This window comes from Leptinotarsa decemlineata, unplaced genomic scaffold, assembly GCF_025532065.1.
Source record: "Leptinotarsa decemlineata unplaced genomic scaffold, Ldec_3_MD MMD2_P_RNA_scaffold_6, whole genome shotgun sequence".
NCBI lineage: Eukaryota > Metazoa > Arthropoda > Insecta > Coleoptera > Chrysomelidae > Leptinotarsa > Leptinotarsa decemlineata.
The window spans coordinates 15,199,263-15,222,885 of NW_027412533.1; the positions used below are offsets into that span (position 1 = coordinate 15,199,263).

The window sequence follows — 23,623 nt, forward strand, 5'->3', positions numbered from 1 at the left end:
TTTAACACGTTCGTTGTTCATTTGTTTTGTTTTGAGTGGTTTGCGACGGCTCAGCTGTTCTGATATTTATACCAGGAATATGTGATAACAAGTGATTTATTTCAATTTTAGTGTGTTGTGAGAAATTAGAACAAACTGGAATACGGAATAAACAATATGAAGCTCTTAGGCTTGCTCTTTTTGAACGTACTGTTTTACAAAGGTATGCAAAATATTCAAATTCTACCCCTTCCTTTCTACAGTTGTTGCCACGGCAGAAAGCTTTCCTAATTGTTTTCAATGTTTTTAATTACATTAGAATGCAAGGCAACTATTATCTCATTTCATAAACATTCAAAATTACTTAAATGTGCTTTTAAAGTTTGGAACATAACCTCACTTATTGTCCGCAGTGTCGTGCGAAGGAATAAGTATAGATTTGTCCCGTTATCACCCCAGTGGCGTAGACAACGTATTTCGGAAGTATTACACAGTCAATGAGGATACAACAACGATTGATATTGATAATATCGAAGACGACGTGGGATTTATCATTATACAAGTTCACAGTTTCATAGAGAACATTACGTTATCGAATAGCTCTAGCTTGGGGGCGCATTCTTATGTTACAGGGAAAAACATAGGGATGGTATGGGGATCTGGGGAGAGCAATGCTACTTTCTATTTATTGAGGAATATCAAGTATATGGTGAATGTGCGTATTCTTTTGGTGGTTGCTGTGTATGATGAATTTGGTAAGATAAAGTAAGAAGTAGGATATGAGCAAAATAACATTATATAGTTGTGCAGAGTTCAAGAATGCCTTGAAGAGAAACAGTGAACAGAGCAAGTAAAATTATTAAATTTGATAATATTTCTGAAAATACAACAAGATGTTAGTTAGAAAAGTTGTTTGGAATCAGGAGACACCTACTCAAATACAACGTTACAGCACCTTATTCAAAATCTTGAATTGATTCTGCGTGATATATTTTTTCAGTATTATATCTCAGTTATATTCAAAGATCAACAATAAAATTATTTCGACATTTTCTTATTCCATTTTCATTGCAATGATATTCATATGAATTCGGAAATTTTGCAAATTTATTTGTCAAAACAAATAAATTATTTACTTATAATGCTACAAATAAGTTGGAACACATTTTAACTGAACATACCAAAATTGTCGTAACCTAGGCAAAATATATTAAGTGAAACTAGAGCAGCAACAAACTCGACAAAAACCAATAATCAAACTAATCGAAGCATATCTGTTTAACTATCTTTATGCATCTGATTGTTTACTAATGAAATCAACTTGTAATAGATGGGAACACCCTGACAGAAATATTTATGCAATGAAATCTTATGGTATTTTGTAGCTACTGGTGGAATAGTCATTATAACATCAAACAATGGTATCTTTTTCAGGTACCTGATACATTAAGAAAGGTTACACATCAAACGTTCGTTTTTTTAATAATATTGGTTGTTATTGGTAACAAAATTTGCGTTTTCATCTGACCGCGATATTCAAATTTCGGATGATTCAACGCCATTTCTAGTGAAAATAAATTCATTTCAATTTAATTTTCATGATACGGAAGTATAGATACCTCTATTAAAAAATTTTCATCCTTTCCATATTGTCTCAAAAAACTGTTATAATATGAAAGACTATAGAATAGTTATTAACATTAAAAGGTGGATATGTAGCAAATTACAGTGGATCATAACCGAATCCGTTATTTGCGTATCGACCATGTGTCGTTCATGACTTTTCGTAATCCCGCTGAAAGATTACATTTTGATTCCGAGGAAATAACAAACCACGTACCTACCCCGTAATTCTACAGAAAAATTTCAACATCGTGTTGTTATGGAACAGATTGACAATATCACAACAATAATATAAACAGTGTTTTTTGTGTTCGCAAGTTCGCTTCATCATCGACCTAAAGTTTTTGATATTCCAAAATTCAAAATTGATGAAAAAAGAAATGAAAATTTCTATGTTTTTTACCACTTTTATTTGTAACTAACGTTACTGCAGTTTCGTCCTATATGGACATTTTCAAAATTTCAAGGTTATTGTTTGAGTTTGAAAATGTCCATATAGGACGAAACTGCAGTAACGTTAATTACAAATAAAAGTGGTAAAAAACAGAAATTTTCATTTCTTTTTTCATCATGATCTCCTACCACATAGTAATAACGGCTACATCCATCAATTTATTTAAAATTGAAATTCTTTCAGAGTATTTCATTCCTCGTCTTAAGTTGGAGCGAACAACAAAAATGTTACTCCATCTACTGCATATCCGAAATTTTCCCGATTCCTCTTAATAAGGAAGAAAAACTTTCTTATTAGTCAGTGGGCTATACTTGAAGACAGGCAGTAAACAAATCTAAAGAAATGAACTTTAAATGTTCAAGTCTGTCTCGGATATACCTGCACAGTAGGTTGAATGGACTGACGTCTATCAGAAAACAACTACTCCAGTGGCTAAATCCACAAACGGCGTTGGATTATATCCAACAGGCGTCAGTGCAGGAGTCTTCAGAGAAAATTTCCTGCATATGCAATTAGCAATACAACTGAAAGAGTCCACCTTCAATTTTGTAACGGGCACACTTGCAGACCGGTTTCGGGCTCCTTAGCCATTTGTCAGTGCAAGCTAGTGACCATCATCGACCTAAAGTCAATGATACATATTCCAAAATTGAAAATTTAAATTTTTTTCAGAGTATTTCATTCTTAAGTTGGAACGAACAACAAAATGTCACTCCATCTAGTGTATGAGGTACTAACCAACTGCATATCCGAAATTTGCTCGATTACTCAGAATAAGAAAGAAAAACTTTCTTATTAGTCAGTGGGCTATGCTTGAAGATAGACAGTAAACAAATCTAAAAAAATGAACTTTAAATGTTCAAGCCAGTCTCGGATATATCTACACAGTAGGTTGAATGGAGTGACGCCTATCAGAAAACAACTGCTCCACTAGCGGATATAATCCATCGCCGTTCGTGGTATTAGCCACTGTTTTTACCAACTTCATTACGAGCCAGTTCTACAAACCGTTCCGGATACGAATTTTCTTCCAGAACAAATTCAATCATAGTTACTTTCCCTTCCAGAATACGGACTGAGTTGCACACTATCTTAACCTCATCCGACTAAGTATATTTTTCCAACACTATCAGCTTGATTAGATTTATAGTGAAGATATTTACTAGTGTCATACACTTGTATGAACGCTCGTCAAATAATTCAATATATGATCCCATTTAGGAAATACCGTTAACATGCCTACATATGCCTATTTTTGGGCCATTCTGGTAAGTCTTGATGTAAGTTTTCTCAAAATGTTCCGTGAAAATATTAATCAGAATTGTTGACAATGATGAGCTCATTGCGATTCCAATTGGTTAACTGTTCCAAATTAGGCAGCAACTTCTCGGGGTGAACTTTTCAGCTTGCACTTCACTGATTCAGCTGTTTATTTTTCAGTTTGTGGAAGATTGAATGCTCTAAAATCAGCAAGTAACATTGACTGTTCCACAAAGAATGCCTTTCACAAAAAAACTTGTAATTTTGCTCATATACTTGTCTATTGTTATTGTTTATTATTATTATTATAATTTGTAAACCGAGTATGTGGATAAAAATCATTTGTTCCTCTAGGTCCACATAGAAAAATCCTTGAATACATCAAATCATAGTATTTTTATTGAAATGTGCAAATCAATTTCAACTTTCATTAAGAATACGTCTCAGATGTTTTTGGAAACCCATATATTCATAAATGTTTTGCTTAGACCTTCCAGGTTTCTCGATGACTAAGTACCTGAAATACTTTCAGCTAGTTTTCTTCTAAGCATACTGTACGTTCTTCCAAATTGTCTACCAATAATCTCTATGCCAAAAATGTTTCAAAATTGTACTCACGTTTGATTAGCACCCTCCTTTCTCAGGATATCTTTAGTGGTAAATACGTGTAACTATTTTATTAGTCCACGAACTGAAACTTAGTCTGCATTTTATTCACGATAAACGATTTATACTTATGAGAATTTTACAGAACCGCAACATGTGTTTCACTATATAATATCTTCTTCAGGCGTGTTTAATACTCCCTATGATAAACACAGTTTGGAAATACTATTATATAGGAAAACACGTGTTGTTAAACTGTATTTGTGTGCTTTCTTCTCCTAAATATTTAAAATACATTTTTCATATAACGTTAACGTTGTAGCCCTATAAAAGAATGATTGAGAAATTTCAGTATGTTGTGTACAAATATGTTTCAATGTGTAAAATGTATGCGGAAGTAATTTTAGTTTGGTTACTTCAGTAAAAATTTTAATTTGACTTCGTATTCGAACATAATATTCAATGCTCACGAATTTTTCTTAATAACATTTTGTTTTTTTTTTCGAAATATATTCGAATTTAAAAAGTTTAAACCCACATTATTCACTGTTTGACTTGAAACTATTCTAATTGCATCTGACATTTGCTCAGTTCTTATGTAGTGAAATAATCATTTGAATAGTATTCTCCATGTTCTTGAATTCATTCGAGAAACTATAAAATCACTTGTTTGCAATAATAATACTACCAGTTAACGGAATGCAGATGCAAAACTTTCATGCACCATGGAATGTATGTAATGGAATTATGTTTCTGTTGAAATATGTTTTTCTGTTAACCTGCTATTGCCTTCCAATGAACGACAACCCTCAAAGGTTGACACTTGTTCGAGCTGAGGATTAAGGAGGTCTTACTTTATAACATGATATTCCTAGCACAGGTTGGGCGGTAGGCAGTGAAAATCGAGCGTACGGTCTCTCGGATCGAACTACCGTTTCACCTGCCTGTCGATTGAATGAGTTTAGAAAACCGCAAAAAGTTTTTCACTATACAATACTTTGTTCATGTGATGCTCTGTTTGGAACCTTTGGAGTAGTAATGAATATTACCGGAATTTTATCCCAACATCAAATCGTTATTTCAACACCTCGATACGTTCTTCGATCACCAAGTTATCATCTTCAAGAAGAAGATTATTTTATCTCTTGAAGATGATCACTTGGTGATCGAAACACGTGTCGAAGTGTTGAAATAATGGTTTGGTGTTGTGATATAACTTTGTTCATACTGATGTATGAACTCACCGGAGAAAGCTTGTTCATACTCATATATGGACACGCCTGAGGAAGCTGTTGGTTAGTGAAACACGTGTTACCGTTTTGTAAACTGTTCAATTGAAATACCATAATGAAGTGTTACTTAAATACTATAACATTTGTCCATTTCCAGATCCAGTACCAGGAGGTTGCAACTTGACCTTCGACACAGTTTTAGCACCATATCAATTAACATCTTATAACGATGAATATATCACAGTCAAAAGCCAACCTCCATCGGCATACGGAGTATCTTGCGACACGAGCAAAATAAAGGTCGACATGTTCCATCTATACCTTCCGGAATATGACCGGAATAACGAGACGTATTTTGATGGAATTGAAAAGATGTTATCAGTGGAGGATATTTTGAGATACGGCACCAAAGTGCCTGAGATCGAAGGATACTTCAAATTTCGACGGCTATATAGTTCATATAGAGGGACTGGGGAGGTATTCGGGATGATCGCGACGTATAATAACAAAAGTGCAGCGTATGTTCCAGCAGTTTCCTATGGATGTGATTTGATGGATTGGGACCAGAACTGCATTGGACCAGGTTAGCCCTCTATTTTAGTTTACAACAGAATGGTATCTAGATTCAAGTTTCTATTTTGTTTATTGTTGATGAAATAATCAGAAATTATTCATTTAAAACAGATCTACTAGACCTATTCTAAATTTTTTACCAGAATGTAATCGTGACGAACAACCATTACATCGTGATCTTCGACCTGAACTATTTGCCTTAGAACCCGAGTTGTCCCAATCTTTAAGAAAGGCAATGAAGATGCAATTAAAAATTACCGGCCAATATCGATCGTCCCAATTTTTGGCAAATTATTTGAAATCATCCTAAAAAATAGGCTTTATGAGTATTTTCATAAGTACAAGCTATTTAACACTAATTAATTCGGATTTAGGAAATCATCCGCCACAATAAATGCGGTAAAGAAAGTAATAGAAAACATAATAACTTGCTTTGAAAAAGGAGAACACACTATTGCTGCTTTATGTGATCCAACAAAAGCATTCGATTGCGTCTCCCGTTCTATTCTACTGAAAAAATTAGATGACTGGCATAAGAGGAACCCCCTGTCTATTTTTTCTTCATATCTGACAAACAGATACCAATATGTATCAATTGACTCGGACAATGTATCCGACTTAAAATCAGTTACATGTGGAGTTCCACAAGGATCGGTTCTGGGGCCACTTTTATTCATAATCTATATAAATGATCTCTTTTCCTTCATGTCACCTCATAATTGTTTTCGCCGATGATACTACTCTTACGACATCCGGAAAAATCAAGGGTAATTTGGTGCGCGATATAAATCAAATTCAAAGGAATGCTGACATATGGTTCAAAAGAAATAATCTAATATTAAACGAAAATAAAACTCAACACATCATTTTCACATCAAACACTTCTTGGGTTGAAGGACACAGTGTTAAACTCTTAGGCATACATCAAGATGATAATTTGAACTGGTTAGAGCACATTGAACAACTTAGCATCAAACTGTCGAAATACACATTTCTTCTTCGGAAATTGAAAGATATAATCTCTCAACAGACGCTATTATCAGCTTACTATTCTTTTTTCCATTCTCACATCTCATATGGAACAATTCTCTGGGGAAATAGTACTAACGCAAATAGGATATTTATGTTACAAAAAAGGCCGTGAGGATATTATCTGGGGCTGGTTTTTTAGACTCCTGTAGACCTCATTTCCTCATGGAAATAATGACAGTACCTTCTATTTGATAGATACTACCAAGTGCCGTATGATCTTGTTCAGGAAGCAAATAAGATGGTGAAAACTAACCCCTCTTGCCTATTTCTAGTTACGAAGGTCGTTTCAAAGTTCTCGTTAATTACTGATAGCCCTTGAGCAAAGCTTCATCGAAAAAAAATCTCACATATCACTGTGTCGAGGAGAGATACATATGCCAAGAAATAAATATCTGGAAGAGGAATTCGACACATTCAATTCCCTCAAAGTACGTACAGATTAGGATCTGAAGAATGTTTGTATTCCTTTGTGAGGAAACTGGTACACTATCAGATATAATAAATATAAAATAATATGAATGTACGTCGTTGTATGAGCTACAATGGCAGTTGTTTTCCTGAGGCATTTGCCAGATTTTTCTGTTGGGCGAGGTGAATCTATTATAACGGTCTCAACTAATTTCGAAAATTACAGATTTCTGTCATATCATACCATATAATTTTTGAAATATACGGTAATCTGGGGTGAAGTCGGACAGTAGGGGCTAAGGCGTACAGAAGCTCGTTTTTCTATAATTTTGTTCAAGGACATCTCGCCGGTGTGGCGCTGGACCTGTCTAGATACGTTAGTAGACATCAAAACACATTGGTGGATGGTCGTGGTGATTGTAATTTCCTCCGGTCGCGTACAAATCGGCTTCTATTTCGTATTGCGTTTTGTGTTGTTTTTTCAACTAGTGAAAACAAACTATTGCCCACAGGTAAGGTTTACATATATAACAGTTGTTTTACCACTAAAATGTTAACTACTTTATTGACATTATTTGGCGATGAAATGATAATAATACCACCTTTCGTTTTTTTTTTAAATAATTGAAATATAAAATATTGTCCACAGGTGGGGTAGAAACGGACAACATGGTGAGGAATTACAAAAAGAAGATAGGCCTAAGTTTCATGAATTATGATGAAACAAGTTCACAGAGAGCACTAGACGATGTGAAAAAAGGCAAGAAAAGTTTGAGACAAGCATCAGTATATTATAAAATTCCTAAATCTACACTCCATGTATTTTTGGCAGAAGAAGAAAGTTTTTAAGTAGAAGGCATAATCAAATTTGGTGAGTGGGGCTTTCCATTGACTCGCAGAAATATAAGATGCTTGGTAAAATATTACCTTGATAGAAAAGGAAAGAAAATAAAAACTTTTAAAGATAATTTACCTGGAGTTGAATGGTTCTATAATTTTTTTAAAAGACATAACATATTAACCGAACGATTAGCTCAAAACATTAAAAGACGCAGGGCTAATATTACCAAAGACACTATAAGAGAGTTTTTTGGAAATTTAGAATCGACATTGGAAAATGTTGAGCCTACCCATATACTAAACTATGACGAGACGAATCTCACGGACGACCCAGGGAGGCAAAAAGTGCTATGCCGCCGTGGGTCTTAAGAGGGTAGAAGTTATACAGGATTCCAGCAAATCAAGCACCTAAATTATGATGGCAATTACTGCATCCGGACATCTACTGCCCCCATATGTGATATACAAAGCTGTCCACTTTTATCCAACCTGGATAGAATGTGGACCACAGGGGACAATATACAACCGAACTAAAAGCGGTTGGATTGATGGCCCAACCTTTGAAGATTGGTTTGACAAAATTCTCCTTTCCGGAAGAAAGGTGCTCATTGGAGACAACCTCGCTAGCCATGTTTCAATTCATGTTCTGGAATGCTGCGAACAATATAACATCGAATTTGTGTTGCTTCCACCTAACGCCATCCATCATCGGCAACCCTTAGATGTTGCCTTTTTCGCCCCTATAAAAAAAGCATGGCGTGCCATATTGCTATAATGGAAAATAAAGAATAGAGGAACTATCCTGAAGTCGGAGTTTTCACGGCTTCTTGATGAAGCTATTAAGAAGATTGAAAATTTAGAAAACAATATAAGATCCTGATTCAGAGCTTGCAGGATTGTCCCATTTAATAGTGACGTTGTGTTAAAAAAATACCAGATGTGGATGAAGGCGAAGAAGCGGCTCGAACAGAAAGTGCGAACCACTGGACCGAAACTTTACAAGAATTTTTAAAAGAGACTAGGTCAGTTATAACTGAAGAAACACGACCAAAACGAGGAAAGAAATTAAAAGTTTTGCCTGGCAAAGGAGTTAGAAAAGAAGATCTGGAACCTTCAACTAGCCGTCTTCTTGGGAATGAAAATAGTGACGTTGACAGCAGTAGTAATAAAGGGAACAAGACTGATTCAGATGATAATGATCTACAGCTTGAGGATGTGACTGAAGAATCTCACCAAAATAATTTTGAGACAGGTGACTGTGATACTAATGATACTATACAAACGGGTACTTTTTCATTAGTTAAATTTTCATGCCTCAACAAGACCCATAAATATTTTGTTGGATGCGTCTCTGAGATCATTGAGAATGAGACGACTAATAATTTGTATTATGTCAATTTTCTAAGGAAGCAAAACACTGATAATATGAGGCTCTCTTTTATTTATCCAAATATTAAAGATATGTCTTTAGTAGATCACACTCAAATTTTTAAAATTCTTACAAATGTAAATTTTTTGAGGCGCGATAGGTTCCAATTTCCCATTTTGAAAAAATATGAAAATTTTCGAATTGAATAATTCAACAACAGTTCAGTACCTAGTGTAAGGTTTATATTTTGTTTTTGTTTTGTGTTATATGTAGGTAGTTTTATTTTCCTAGAAGGCAGTGCAATTCAAATGGAATAAGTTCAGTGTGTCCGCCTACGCCCCATTTCAGGGGTAAAGATGACTTCTGATGCAAAATGAATAGGTGTCCATGTTCACCCCACACGTAGGGGCAAAGGCGGACAGCATTTAACCAAAAAAAAAGTAGTGGGGGTAATATTTTTTTGCATATTTTTATATCATATCACATTTTTTTCAAACTTTTTGCTCTAAAGGGGTTCGAGTTATTGGCAAAAAAGATCAAAAATTGTCCGACTTCACCCCAGATTGCGGTATTGAAAATATTCAATTGAGTTATTCTTTCATTATATGAAATAATTTTTATTAATTTGATACTTTTCAGTTACAGGCTTCTGGAAATTTGTCTGCGCCCTGCTTTTAATATTTGGATTGTTTGTCTGTTTTCTCGGACACAGATTTTTCAAGGTGACTTTATACATCATTGGGTTTACTTTTGGGGTGTTCATCACCTATTTAACCATATCTCTGGAACAAAACTTAACGGTAAATGGTAAGATTTGGAGCAGTATGAATTTGTCAGATGAAATATTTGAATTGTTTCTATATTTCAGAAAAGGCAATCACCTCCTTCGTAGTTGGTTTTTTGTATGGTATATTTTGGACGTTTATCTGGTGGAAATTTGGGATACCGTTACTATCCGTAAATCTAGTTTTTGTGTTATCAGGATGTCTTGTTGCTTCAGTCATTTATTATGCAGGAGTTGGTGAGCAGATTTTTTTAAAAAACTATGTCGTCTTGAACGATTATCAAGAAGTGATATAAACTTATTTGTTCAAATAAGAGGTTTAGATTCAGATACCTGAAAGTTAGAGAAAGACAGTGACGAAATACTCTTATATTATTCTATGAAAAATAGTTTATTTGGAGAAGTCAAAGTGTTTTGTATTTCACCCTTCCACGATTCCAAAAATGAAGCCAAATCAAGAGATTTGTTAAAGTGTAATAAAGGCGAACTATACTTAGTTTCTATAAGTTCTTATAATTAATAATTATAATGACGAGATGTCTTCATTTGTTTTTTGCATTGCATGTAGCTGAGGTCTCCGTTATACAACATTTTTTTATTCAGGTGTCCTTGTAAATAAATAGTGAGTAATCTCATAATTACTCTGCTCGGCTTAGACAATCCCTATTCAGGGGTGCGCAAAAGTCCAGAATAAAATTAATATTTTTTTAACCAGTATTTCAGGAAAAAACGCTGAAACACGTCAGTTGATTTCACGTTGTACGCATTTTTTGGCAATAAAATGAATTTTTTTTTCAACTCCTTAGCTGCAACTTTTTTTTTCAAATGCAAAACTATGTCGTGTATGGGCTCATTGAAAAGCCCGTAAAAAATGGATTCTGACCATACCCTTTTTTTGTGGTTACAACGAAATGAGAAAATACTCTTTTGAAAAGTTACAAATACCTAACTTAGTGATATCTACGGATGAATTAACGTAACAGATGCTGAAATTGGCCCTCATCCTCTACTTGGCAGGCTCCTAGGCGATGGTAAAATCCGTCTACGGAATTCGTTAAGTCTGGGGATCTTGGCGGCCATTCAATTGTACCACGTCGTCCAATCCAGCGTCCTGCAAATTTGTCATCGAGATATTCTCTGACATTAATACCAAAATGTGGGGGAGCGCCGTCCTGTTGGAACCAAAGTGTTAAAGTGGGGATATCTGGATCTGCTTCATTGGGAAACATAACAGCTAAAGCAGGGACTAATTCAAAGCGTAGAAAGTCTAAGTAGCGTGCAGCTGTAAGGTTTCCCTCAAAAAAGTATGGCCCTAATATTCTGTTGTTGATGATGCCTGCCCATACATTTACTTTCTGAGGACGCTGCATACGAGCTTCGCATATTCAGTGTGGGTTTTCCTGACTCCAGAATCGATAGTTGTGCCTGTTAACTACTCCATGTAAATAAAAAGTAACTTCGTCCGAAAAGAGTATGTTGAATTTCACTAGTTCGGACTTCCATTGTCTATTATATAAAATGATTTGAAATCCCTGAAACAAGTAAAAAAGAATAATTAAAAAGAATAGTTGAAAATAACAATTATATTAAGCAACAATAAAGCTGAAATGAAATGATAGTGAAATAACCTACAAGTAAAAATATAATAATTGAATAAATAAAAATTAAAGGAATGCAAAAAGAAAATAATAAAAAATAAAAAAGTGTAGAGATTCCAAGTCACGTTAGTTCACGACGTTTCGATTGTTGGTATCTACAATCGTCTTCGGGTGATGACTGGGTGATGACCAGTCATCACCTCTTCTGAAACATTAATATTTCCTCCATCGTTATAACATAAGCTACAATCTCAGTAGTGCTTCGAAATGTGATCAGGAACTATAGTAAATAATTTTTTGATAATAAAATGATATTTTGTCAAGCTATTTGGTTTCAAACGTTAGTTTTTGTAAAAACCATGTATAAATTTCACAATTTGGAAATCATCTATAATAATTTTATGTAAAATAGATCATATTTTGTTCCAGCTGATATAGATATTTTCACCAACGACATCAACTTCTGGGTGATCTTCCTTTCTATAATTTTGGGATGTTTGATCATTTTCGTGCCTTTTACAAGAATGAGTCATATCGTCACTTGCAGCTTTGTAGGTTCTTACGCTTGTATAACAGCCATGAACCATTATGTTGGAGGAAATTTGCAGTACATCATCATCAATACGTTCAGAAGAGCTACAGTGAAGCACTTCAATTATGCAGTAATTGATCCGCCATTCCAAATGTTAGGTAAGTATGTGGAGCAATAATAGTTAATTAACCGATATTGCTCCAATAATATGGATATTAATTAATAAATATACATTGATTATTAATAAAGTGACTCAGCAAATGGAATCCGAAAATTCATCACTATTAATGAACTAAAATATTCAACAAGTTGAATTTTTTTAAAAATATACCTACTTATATATTTCACAAAATGCTACAGTTCATCTACAAAAGATAGCGTAACTTTTTTAACAATTTTTGCTTTTTATGATGAATGTTGTTTTATGGGGACTGTTAACAAGATACTTATGAAAATACATCATGTAGAAAACTTATTCAGTTTTCCACATCTACATTATTTTGTCTTTTTTTTGTGGAAGGAATCCGTGTTTTTTATCGTAATTTATTTGGGTATTTTTTCCTTCTACAATCTGAAAAAAAAATGTATTGAAGCACTTGATACAGAGAGAGAGAGAGAGACCTATACCTATACATGCGAAACCCAATAACACAGAAAAGAAAACAAAAAATTGTAGTCAGAAGTCACCTTATTCTTGCGATAAAAGTTAATTGGTGAACTTTCAACGCCACTGAGGGATTGATAATGAACATCGATATAACATCAGAAATGGACAATTCACAGGATCAAAATTGTCAGAAAACATTTCGAATTAAAACGGTGAATATCGGGTTGAATGAAAAGTAACGAGAATATTGTCAATGTACCGCACTTCAAGAGAGGTAAGCTTTAGGAATTAGCGTTTATTTTCATATCTGTTGAAAAGTGCATTTCAAACGGTTTCTCAGAAATGGATCATTTCCGTCTCATAGAAAGATATGGATAGTGACGAAAGTGCAATAGACTAATATAAGAGAACACATTGTTCTACATCGAATATTTCTGAAGTACATCAACAACATTGACATGTTTCACATTTCAAAACATCTTCAGCATCTGTCGAGGACTTTTGAAAATGAAGCAAGTATTATGAAATTTTTTCCAATTCCGAAGACGCCGACAGATTTTAGCCTCCAAATTGTTAAGATGTGTTGAGTGACACTGGATTTTTCTGTTCTCCGAAAACGAATATGTGCTGCGTGTTCTTTGAAATGAGTTTCAATAACTCTCTCAGTCTGGCCGATATATTTTTGACACAGTCTTCACAGCTCACTTCAGATATTCACAACTTTTTATTTCTAACATCTTCTCTTTATGGTTACCTAACATTTCGTGTAGTGAGTATGAAGATTGGCTACTTCCACGTTCAACTTTTTAAAAATGCGATCTAATTCGTTAGGGTATCTTGATTAATACGAAGGGATAATGAATGAACTTGGTTGGTGAATCGCGCGTCGAAAAAAGATTACCACTGGTTCTAGTTCTACATTTCAATATTGAAAGATTCAATATCATTTTTGAAGAGAAGGTTTGCACTTTATTTCTGACCAATATTTTTTTCAAAAACTTCATTTGTTTATCAATGACGATTAAAGAAATGCAAACCCTGTTTGTCAATAAATTTTGTATATTGTAACGCATTTTTGAGATTTTTCTAATTTTTTGATACAGTATATGAACTTGAATCTTGAATTCGAGTAAGTTTAACAGTAATTCGAAACACATGAAGAATGTGGTGTACCGATGTATATCTTGATTCGGGAAATAGCCGGAGATTTGGAGGAGAAAACTGTGAGAAAATGACTAATGTGGGTAGAAGCTTTCTGAAGGTATATTCAATTAAGAGAATACATAATTAATCTACGTGTATTGTCCCTGAGAAGAACGATTGAAATTAGAACATAAGGTTGTATTGAAAGTAGGGGTAATTTTGCAATAAAACTACAACAAGTCAATCGATTTCACGACCCAAACAATATTTCACAATAAAAATGTCAGATTATTCAGGCAAGTCTACTCAATTCGGAAAAGGTAACATTTTGAAAGGTAATATAAGAGAGTCGAAAAGACTAGCGGGCTGGATCTTTATGACAAGATTGACGGTCATTAAATCGACCCATCTGTGCTTCTGACGAATCGTGATGGAACAATCGCCATCTTTTTTGGGTTTTGCAAACCGGAGCTATATGATTTTTCAAACTTCAAACCGAATGTCATAAAAATTCAAGAGGTTTCAATGATTGCAGCATCCCCCTTGTGCACGAAATAATTTTGTAGTTTCCAAGGTGTGTTGAAAATGATGATGCTATCACGGTGATGTTTTTTGGGATCCGAAAAAGTCCTGCTTGTGGCTACTATTGTGCTCTACTCATACAGTCCAAGTTCTGAGAACTCATCAAGCGGAGAGAGTTAAGGCATACAGATGGATAGAACAATCCAAAGAATCACCCAGATCAAGAGTCCCTTAGAATGATCAGGTCTGATTCCGTGAACGTTGCCTTTGTTTAATATTTGAAAGTGAATCTTTCGTTTATTATCATTTGATTTGCTAAATATATTCAATATACCTCAAAAAGAATAGCCTTTTGAATCGATCTCACCATTTGCAAAAATATTTGAAAGGACATATCAGGCATATCGGTTAAATATTTCACATGTCAACGTAACATACTTTGCTGTCTCAGTTACTCCTCGATGAGTCATGTATAGTGTCTTCTATTTTTAAATTCAAATCAAGCAAAGTGTGTGTGAAATATCGTCGAAATTTGTTGTTGCCAATATTCATAAAATATAACACAGTACAAATATCCACCACGGCTTCTCTGGGTGTAGCGCATCCGAAACGTCCAACTTTTCATGAATCTGGTGTAAAGGTTTTAAATTATACGACCTTTGGCAGAGAACTCTTTATTGAGGACTGGTCTGCGAATATATAAAAGTATAAAAACATACATTTTGTTTGTTTCTTTGGGAAACATTAGTACAGTAAAATAGGCTAAAGATATTATATTTTATGATAACTATTGCATCCCCTCCTTTAAATTTCTATTTTTATATTTTTTGTTTTTACCCTACTTAAACTATCCTATACAATATCTTTATACTACCCCAAACAACCAATCATTAGTCTCTGCGGAGGCTTGATAAGCCTCCCGGGTCTTGCATGGCCAAAATAATATCTCTCTTGTTCTATTTTTTGTTTTTTCTTTACCCAAATGACTAGTATGTAACTTTTCTAAAATTTTCTTCCTTAATTTTCTAGGAATTATTAATTTTGAATTTTTAAACAATAAATCATTGTGATATGAAATTGCATCTTGCATTGAAAAATAAATTCTTACACATTCATATACTTTTTGTTTTTCACTTGGCCAGCCATTTTTTGATAATTTAATTAATTCTTTCATTTCTTGATCTTTCTTTATTTCATTTTTAATTTCTTCTAATTTACTTTCAGAAACCTGTAAATTATTTGTTACAAGAAAAACTTAAGCATTTAAATTTTCCTCGAATATTTTTTCAAAATTTATTTCATCTGCTTCAGATTTATAATTATTATCATGACCTCTTGACAATGCATCTGCTATGTACATTTGTGATCCAGGTTTATAAATTATTTTTACATTATATTTCTGAATTTGAATGAACATTCTTTGAAGACGTGGTGGACACATATTTAAAGGTTTTTTTATAATGGTTTCAAGTGGTTTGTGATCACTTTCCACTATTACATTTTTTCTTCCATATACAAAATGATGGAAACGTTCCAAACCGAAACAAACCGCGAGTGTCTCTGTTTCTATAGGGGCCCAACTACTTTGCGATTGAGTTAATGATTTTGATGCGTAATAAACCGGTAAATTATTTTGTAAAAGAACAGCTCCTATTGCAGTTTGAGATGAATCAACTGAAACCGTGACAGGTTTGTTCACATCATAGAACTGTAAAATAGGTTTTGATGACAAACTTTTTTTTAATTCCTCGAAACAGTTTTGGTGGTATTCTTCCCAATGCCAAAGTACATCATTTTTTAATGGTATGAATTTTGAAACATACGTAATCATTCCTAAAAATCGCTCTAAGTCTTTTTTACAAGAAGGAATTTTGAAATTTTTTATTGCCAATACTTTATCAAAGTCAGGTTCGATACCTTTATCTGATATTTTATGACCAAGAAAAATTAAATTATTTATGCCAAATTTACATTTACTTAAATTGATTTTTAAATTAACTTCTCTACATCGCATCAATAATTTATTTAGTCTTTCATCGTGTTGTTCTTTAGTTGTTCCCCAAACCAAAAAATCATCGATATAAGACTCCACGCCAGGTATATTTTCAAACAGAAATTTAATCTTTTTTTCGAAAACTTCTGAAGCAAGTGTTATCCCATACGGAAGTCGTAAAAATCTATAGCGTCCATAAGGTGTATTAAATGTGCAAAGCATCGAACTTTTTCTGTTTAATTTTATTTGATAAAAGGCATCAGAAGCATCTAGAACTGAGAAAAATTTAGCACCTTTTAATTTTGATATTATGTTATCTATTGATGGTAATGGATAATGCTCTTTTTTGATGGCCCTATTAAGGTCTTTAGGATCCATGCAAATTCGTATGACTCCATTTGGTTTATTTACTATTACTATAGTCTATTTCAAAAGAGTGTAGAGTAATAAAATCTCATTAAGTATTCAAAAGCGCTACAGGGTGATCCGTCAATAAATTCTGTCACTTCCCTAGTCCGCATTGCAAAATTATGTCGTTTCATAAAGAGCAGGTAGGTATCACCCTGTTTTAAGGGATTTGTCCATTGTTATCGACGGATAAATACTGAGCCAGAGGCGCGCTAGTGGGATAATTGCCAAAAGAATATGCATTCATAAAAATTATATTAAAGGAAATAAAAATTTAATACAGCAGAACAGTGTTATTAAAAAAATATAAAATGTAACAATAAAATAATTATTCAGACTACCCTTAATTCTAAACCCTAACCTAAGCAAAAGTGTCACTGTCACTGATACACTGGTCTCTGTCCAGATTGCTTATCCCGCTACAGTATATTTACAATTCAATTAAATTATTCTACATCAGTATAGTCTTCATCCGAAGAACTGTCATCATCCCCTGGTGTTATAATTATAGGGTCAACCACCTGATCGACCAAGTTGTGGAACTGGACATTTTATCTGGACATTTTATCTTCCTCTTTTAAAACATGCTGGATTGCTTTTTGCCAGTTTTCTGATGTGATTTCCATAATGGCTTGATCAAACAATACCTTGACATCTTTCATTTTAAATGTGGTATTGTGCCTTGCAACATATCCTTTAACTTGTGCCCATATAAGTTCTATAGGATTTAATTCGCAATGATATGGCGGTAGGCGCAGCACAGTTACTTTATACTTTTCTGCTACATCTTCTACGGCATATTTCATGAAGCGAGATTTATGTTGTTTTACTATGGCTAGTAGTTCCTTCTTTACTGAATTCGTCTCAAACTGAATACCTTTATTTGACAGCCAGTTAATAATTTCTTGCTTTCTCCAAGCTGAAGTTGGTACCTTCTCTAAGCGCCTTGAATGGTAGCTTGCATTATCCATAACCACGACCGAATCAGCTGAAAGAAATTTTAACATTTCCCCGAAGTAGTCTTCGAAGACATTCGAATTCATGTCCTCATGATAATCTCCCGTCCGGCACGACTCAAAGCTTAACAAACCTTCTTTTAAAAATCCGTCTTCGCTTCCAATGTGAGCAATTATAAGCCTCTTCCCTTTTCCCGAAGGCACTTTAATACCCGTCGAAAGGCCTTCTATGAAAGCTTGGCGAGAACTTGTTATATTTTTATCTTGCCACATTTTTTTGACTATATAACCTTCGTTTATCCACGTCTCATCAAGATAAAAAATTTTCTTTTGCTCTCTGCGGTACTGCTTTATAGTTGTCAAATATTTTCGTCTCCAGCAAACAATTTCATCACTTTCCAGTAATAGTGCCTTTCGATTGTGCTTTTCCCAGGCAAAATTCATACTTTTTAAAGTTTTCCATAAAAGTTTTCTGGATATCAAAGGAATATCGTTATCTTGGCTTATCTCGATAAATATATTTTCAAGAGTGGGTATTTCCTTTTTAAAATAAAACGAATGAACTTTTCTTCGAATGTCACATTTGGTGTCTTCATCTAAGATTTTTATTGGTCTTCCTGATTTTCTCTTGCATGGACTTACCTGGCCTGATATCTTTCTTTCTCGCAATAATTTAAAAATCGTGGACTGTCCAATTCCAGTCATTCGGGCACATCGCTCAACACTTTGTTGCACAGACAAACTAGAGTGATCGTGTTTTATGCAATCATATACATTTAAAATTATAACTTTTTCGCAAACAGATAGCGGAGAATTTTTTACACTTCTTTTCTTTGGAGTAAATGTCCCCATTTTATAACTTTTTCACTATTTCTATATCACAATATCACTGTACGTTTAATTGGTGTAGTAACAATTACTATTATAACTCGAATGTTTAAGACACCATTACAATATATTTAAACCCTTTTTCTTAATTACCTGGGTTTAATAGGTATTGCATGATTGGTGGGCAGGGTCAAAAAGGGATTATTATAATGACATGGCACCTCGGAACTAAGTGTTAACCCTTTTTTGAGAAATCATGCTCAAGTATATGAACCCAAATTGCATATTAAATAAGTTTACAAGAACCACTAAAATTAATCTTAATCTTTTTTTAAGAAATTTTACTTACCTAAATACATGTAGGTACTTAGTTTTAGACCAAATTACTTCCCAAAAATGGCCTTTTATTATTATCTATGTCTGTAATTTTTAATTTACTTTAATTAATAAGTTTAATAATCCTAAGATTTGCCTACGCCCATGGACGACAACGAAATTCAGGCAAATTTTATGACACTTCATGATTTATTACTCTACACTCTTTTGAAATAGACTAAAAGAATTTACCCAATCTGTGGGATGATCAACTCTAACAATTATTTTATTTTTTTCTAAATTTAATAATTTATTTTTTGATTTTTCTTGGACAGCAATTGGAACTTTTCTGGGAACATGAATTTTTGGACAAGCATTTGGTTCTAATTTTATATTGAATGTGCCTTCTAAACAACCCAAACCTGTAAATACATCATTGAATCCTTTTATTATTTTTTCATAATGAGCATCTTGTGAGTATTCTGCTTTCAGAGAATGGACCAACTGAATTAATTTTAATTTTTGACAGTCTTCTTTACCTAATATTGGTACAACATTTTGTTCATCTACTATATAAAATGTTAAGTATTCTGATAATTCTTTTATTTTACAATTTAAATTACATTTTCCTAAAATTCTTATTTTTTCTCCTGTATAGGTTTTCAAAGTAGCTTTATCATAGATTAAATTATTTGGAATTATTTCTAATTTTTCTAAAAAATTTGCAGGAATTATATTGACCTGAGCACCTGTATCAAGTTTAAATCGAATTTTTGTACCATTATGAACATCTAATAAAACTTTCCATTCATTTTCATCATTATCATTAACACAATCTATAAACAAATCATCATATACCTGTAGCTGAACTTCACTAACTGATTTACACATTTTAGCAAAATGATTCGATTTTCTACATTTTGCACACATTTTTCCGAAGGCTGGGCAGCGATTCTTCTCGTGTTGAGTTCCGCAGCGGTAGCAGTTAAACTTTCCCGATTTCACATATTCACTATTATTTTTCATACGCACACTTTCATTTGTCACCCTCTGATATCTTGATGTGCCTTGACTGGTCGATGGCCTGGGTACAAAACGAGTTTCTTCTGAAGTGAATTTTGTAACAGCTGCTCCAGTTTCTCCATGATGTCCTCTCTTCTTTATTTTGTCCACTGTTAAGTTGTTTCTTTTTACACTACTAATTTTTTCCAGTTGCTCCTTAGTTCTTTCTGCTACTCTACAGATATCAACAGCTTTTGAAAGGGAGATATTTTTTGTTCTTATTAATTTATTTTGCAATTCTACGTCCGATTTAAGTCCCAAAATTAATTTACTGGTGATTAAACTGTCGGTAAGGGTTTCAAATTCACATGATGCACTCAGATCTCTAAGATCCGTTATGTAATCATCGATGCTTTCATCTGGCTTTTTATCCCTTGAAAGAAACATGTGCCGTTCATAGGTTACATTTTTTTCTGGGTTGAAATATTCTCCAAATTTTTTATCCAGTACTTCAAAATTCATTTTGTCTTCTCCTGCCTCGTAAGTGAAATTGTTGTATATCTTCAGAACTTTGTCTCCTATACAAGTTAATAGTAGCGATAATTTATATTCGGAAGGCTCATTCGTAGTTCATGTTGCTTGAAGAAAAAGTGCAAATTTTTTTTTAAAATACTTCCAGTAGTCGGAGAGACATCCTTCCATACTCATTGGCTCTGGCTGTTTTATATTAGTATTAATGCTGATGCACAACCGATTCTTCTTTCAATGAATTAGGCATTTTCACTTTTTAAACTTATTTATATCAATTACTTTGACTGCGCCATGTAAAGGTTTTATATCATACGACCTTTGCTAGAGAACTCTTTATTGAGGACTGGTCTGCGAATATATAAAAGTATAAAAACATACATGTTGTTTGTTTCTTTGGGAAACATTAGTACAGTAAAATAGGTTAAAGATATTATATTTTATGATAACTATTACATCTGGCGCATAAATCAGGCTGAATTTAACCGATGGCGTGGGTTATGTTATAGCTTTGAGGATCGCTGTCGTTTGTAGGTTATTCGCATACATCTGCGATTTAAAAAATTCTCGCAAAAAAGTCTAACAGGATCAAATCGCATGATGTTGGTGGCCACGTCACATCACCTACACGTGAGATGACTATGCCCTCAGGTCAATACTATTTTCAAAATATGCAATATGTCATAAATTACTAACTTTCTTGAAAAATCGTATAGAAATGTTTGCTCATTATGAAGTTACAAAGACACGAAATGTATGATGTATGATGTATTGATAAAAAATGACATTGGTGTTTGGACTACAGCTTTTGTTGGCCAAATGTATCAGGAACAAAAACCTCGTTAAGTTATTGTCCACAATTTTATATCGAATGCTCAGAATAAGTTGAGTTCCCCTTTTTAAAGTTAAACGCTGAGGTCCACTCTTTCTGAAAAATGTGTCGCCGCCACTAAAATGTGATTACATTGGCCCGTCTTTAATGAATATATGTCGGGAGTATTAGACGTTCCGGCAGAGTTAACCTCTGCTTCATTTTGAAAGCCCCTACTATTCAGTATATGTATACATTTCGAACTCATACAAATATATCATATACCTATATGCAGAAATTTTACTTTTTATACGGAACCCGTACGTCGAACGGAAAAATCAAGACCACATTTGGTCATAGAATAATGAGGATTTCAGAAATGATTTTTATTTGGCGAAAAAGCATTGGCTTAACAATTGTGTATTTGCATAATTCTGTAAAAGTTTCACGCGGACACCACCAGCAAGAATAGAAACTATGTGGTCCAACAGGTGATGTGTAGAAGAAGCGTACTACTTTCAAAAACTAGTCCTTCCCTGAAATATACCCCTTTCAATTTAAGCGTACTACGTTTCACAAAAATATCTAGGGACATACCGAACTTATAACAAAAAGATTATTATTAACCTTGGCTGAAAGTCCCCCTCTTTTCACCTCAATGAAACATTTTTTTTCTAGATATTGTAAATTCCTTCCTTTGGGTTGTACTGTTTCTGTTTGGTGTATTCGTTCAAATTCGGGACCAACATGGGAAACCACCGTTCCCTCCAAACCGAAGCGGAGTTATACGGGCAGCTAGAGTCACAGAGAGTACGCCATTGATACATCCCGAAACAGTGGCCGCCCCAGAATACGTTTAACATTAAAATATTGATTATATTTCCCCGCTACATCGGAAGTTGATATGGGTATACATTTATCTATCTAATATACATTCAAGTATTCAACCTTCCAATCAGAAAGGGTTGATTATTTCACCTGTTTCAATTAATGAATCTAACATCATCGATTGGTATTCAATCATTAGTCTCTCTACGTGAATAATATCAAAACATGTCGAGCAGAAAAATATATTTTTGTATAGTTATAAGGCTTGGAAATAAAAGGTTTTCATTCAGTTATTTTTTTATTATTCCACAAACTGTCCTTTTACACAACAACACAAGTATGTACTTACTACTCCTACATTAACTGTAATGTATGTCAATTATTAATTTGTTTAAAATTAATCACAGCAACAGGAATTTACACAACATTTATCATTAATACTTTCGAATATCACTATACATTCTATCACCCAATCATGACAATCTCAAATTGAAGTTTAAATTATTCAAATATGACTGGAACAAAATCCAAATGAACCTCGCAAAATCAGCATTATGACGATTCAATGGTGGTTCTGGATATTTTTCATCGTTCAATCGGTTACAATTCAATTCCTGCTATTCAAATAGTCAAAACAAGTCAATTTTACAAATTCATGTCTCATTACAAAACAAAGAAGAGCCTTGGTAAAACCCCGTTTGGATTGGTCTTTACCATTTTGAACCTTCAATGGCTACTAAGATATATCTATTATGCTATATGATCGAAGGTTCGCTTCAATAATCTTTCACTACCATGGAATTCACTTTCTCATAGTAATTGAAATATTCTATTTGTGTTATTCCAGAAAATTTTGTTTTGATGTTGAGTAATCGAACATGAAAAAATCGTGTGGTTTCATTTCTTGATACAAGCCTTTTGAAAATTCAACTTCTTGAGAAGGATGTCTTTATTGGGCTACTATGGAAAAAAATGTGCCTAAAGAATATAAAATTATTAACACAGTTGGTACACATATTAACATTACTTCATAAATATTTAAATTAAATAGATACAGTTATTGCTATGTTACAATTCGAGAACTCAATTGAAAGTTTTGTACAAAGATTAAGGGTTGTCATTACCTAATGTGTGACCTCAAAAAGGACTTTTTGGCGTTTTTTTCAAAATTTCATATTGGGAAAAAGAATAAAGAAATAGGAAACGCCCCATCAACAGAATTAACAACCATTTTGTTTTTTTTACATAGAAGTCTCATTTCAAAATTTTTATTATTGTTTTAAAAATATCGCTTCGAGAAATCCACAAGGTTTGTAAAATTTTGTTCAAGCCTTCATAAACAAGGATTCATATCAGTTAATTTAAATTAAAATTATGTTTCAGCTAAGTTTG

The 23,623-nt window shown here is 33.5% G+C and overlaps 2 protein-coding genes across 2 annotated transcripts; one reads left to right on the forward strand and one right to left on the reverse strand.

Moving 5' to 3' along the window:
• The first annotated feature begins 4 nt into the window (after window positions 1–4).
• On the forward strand, window positions 5–22,520 carry LOC111513609 (transmembrane 7 superfamily member 3). Its single transcript, XM_074170045.1, has 7 exons — window positions 5–202; window positions 393–734; window positions 5,312–5,737; window positions 10,016–10,183; window positions 10,245–10,397; window positions 12,188–12,448; window positions 22,082–22,520. The coding sequence occupies exons 1-7, from the start codon at window positions 157–159 to the stop codon at window positions 22,261–22,263; spliced, it is 1,578 nt and encodes a 525-aa protein (XP_074026146.1). The 5' UTR covers window positions 5–156; the 3' UTR covers window positions 22,264–22,520.
• LOC141480168 (uncharacterized) lies at window positions 19,274–21,092 on the reverse strand. The gene has a single exon (XM_074170046.1). It carries the CDS (start codon window positions 20,584–20,586, stop codon window positions 19,276–19,278), a length of 1,311 nt encoding a protein of 436 aa, XP_074026147.1. The 5' UTR covers window positions 20,587–21,092; the 3' UTR covers window positions 19,274–19,275.
• Window positions 22,521–23,623: the final 1,103 nt, after the last annotated feature.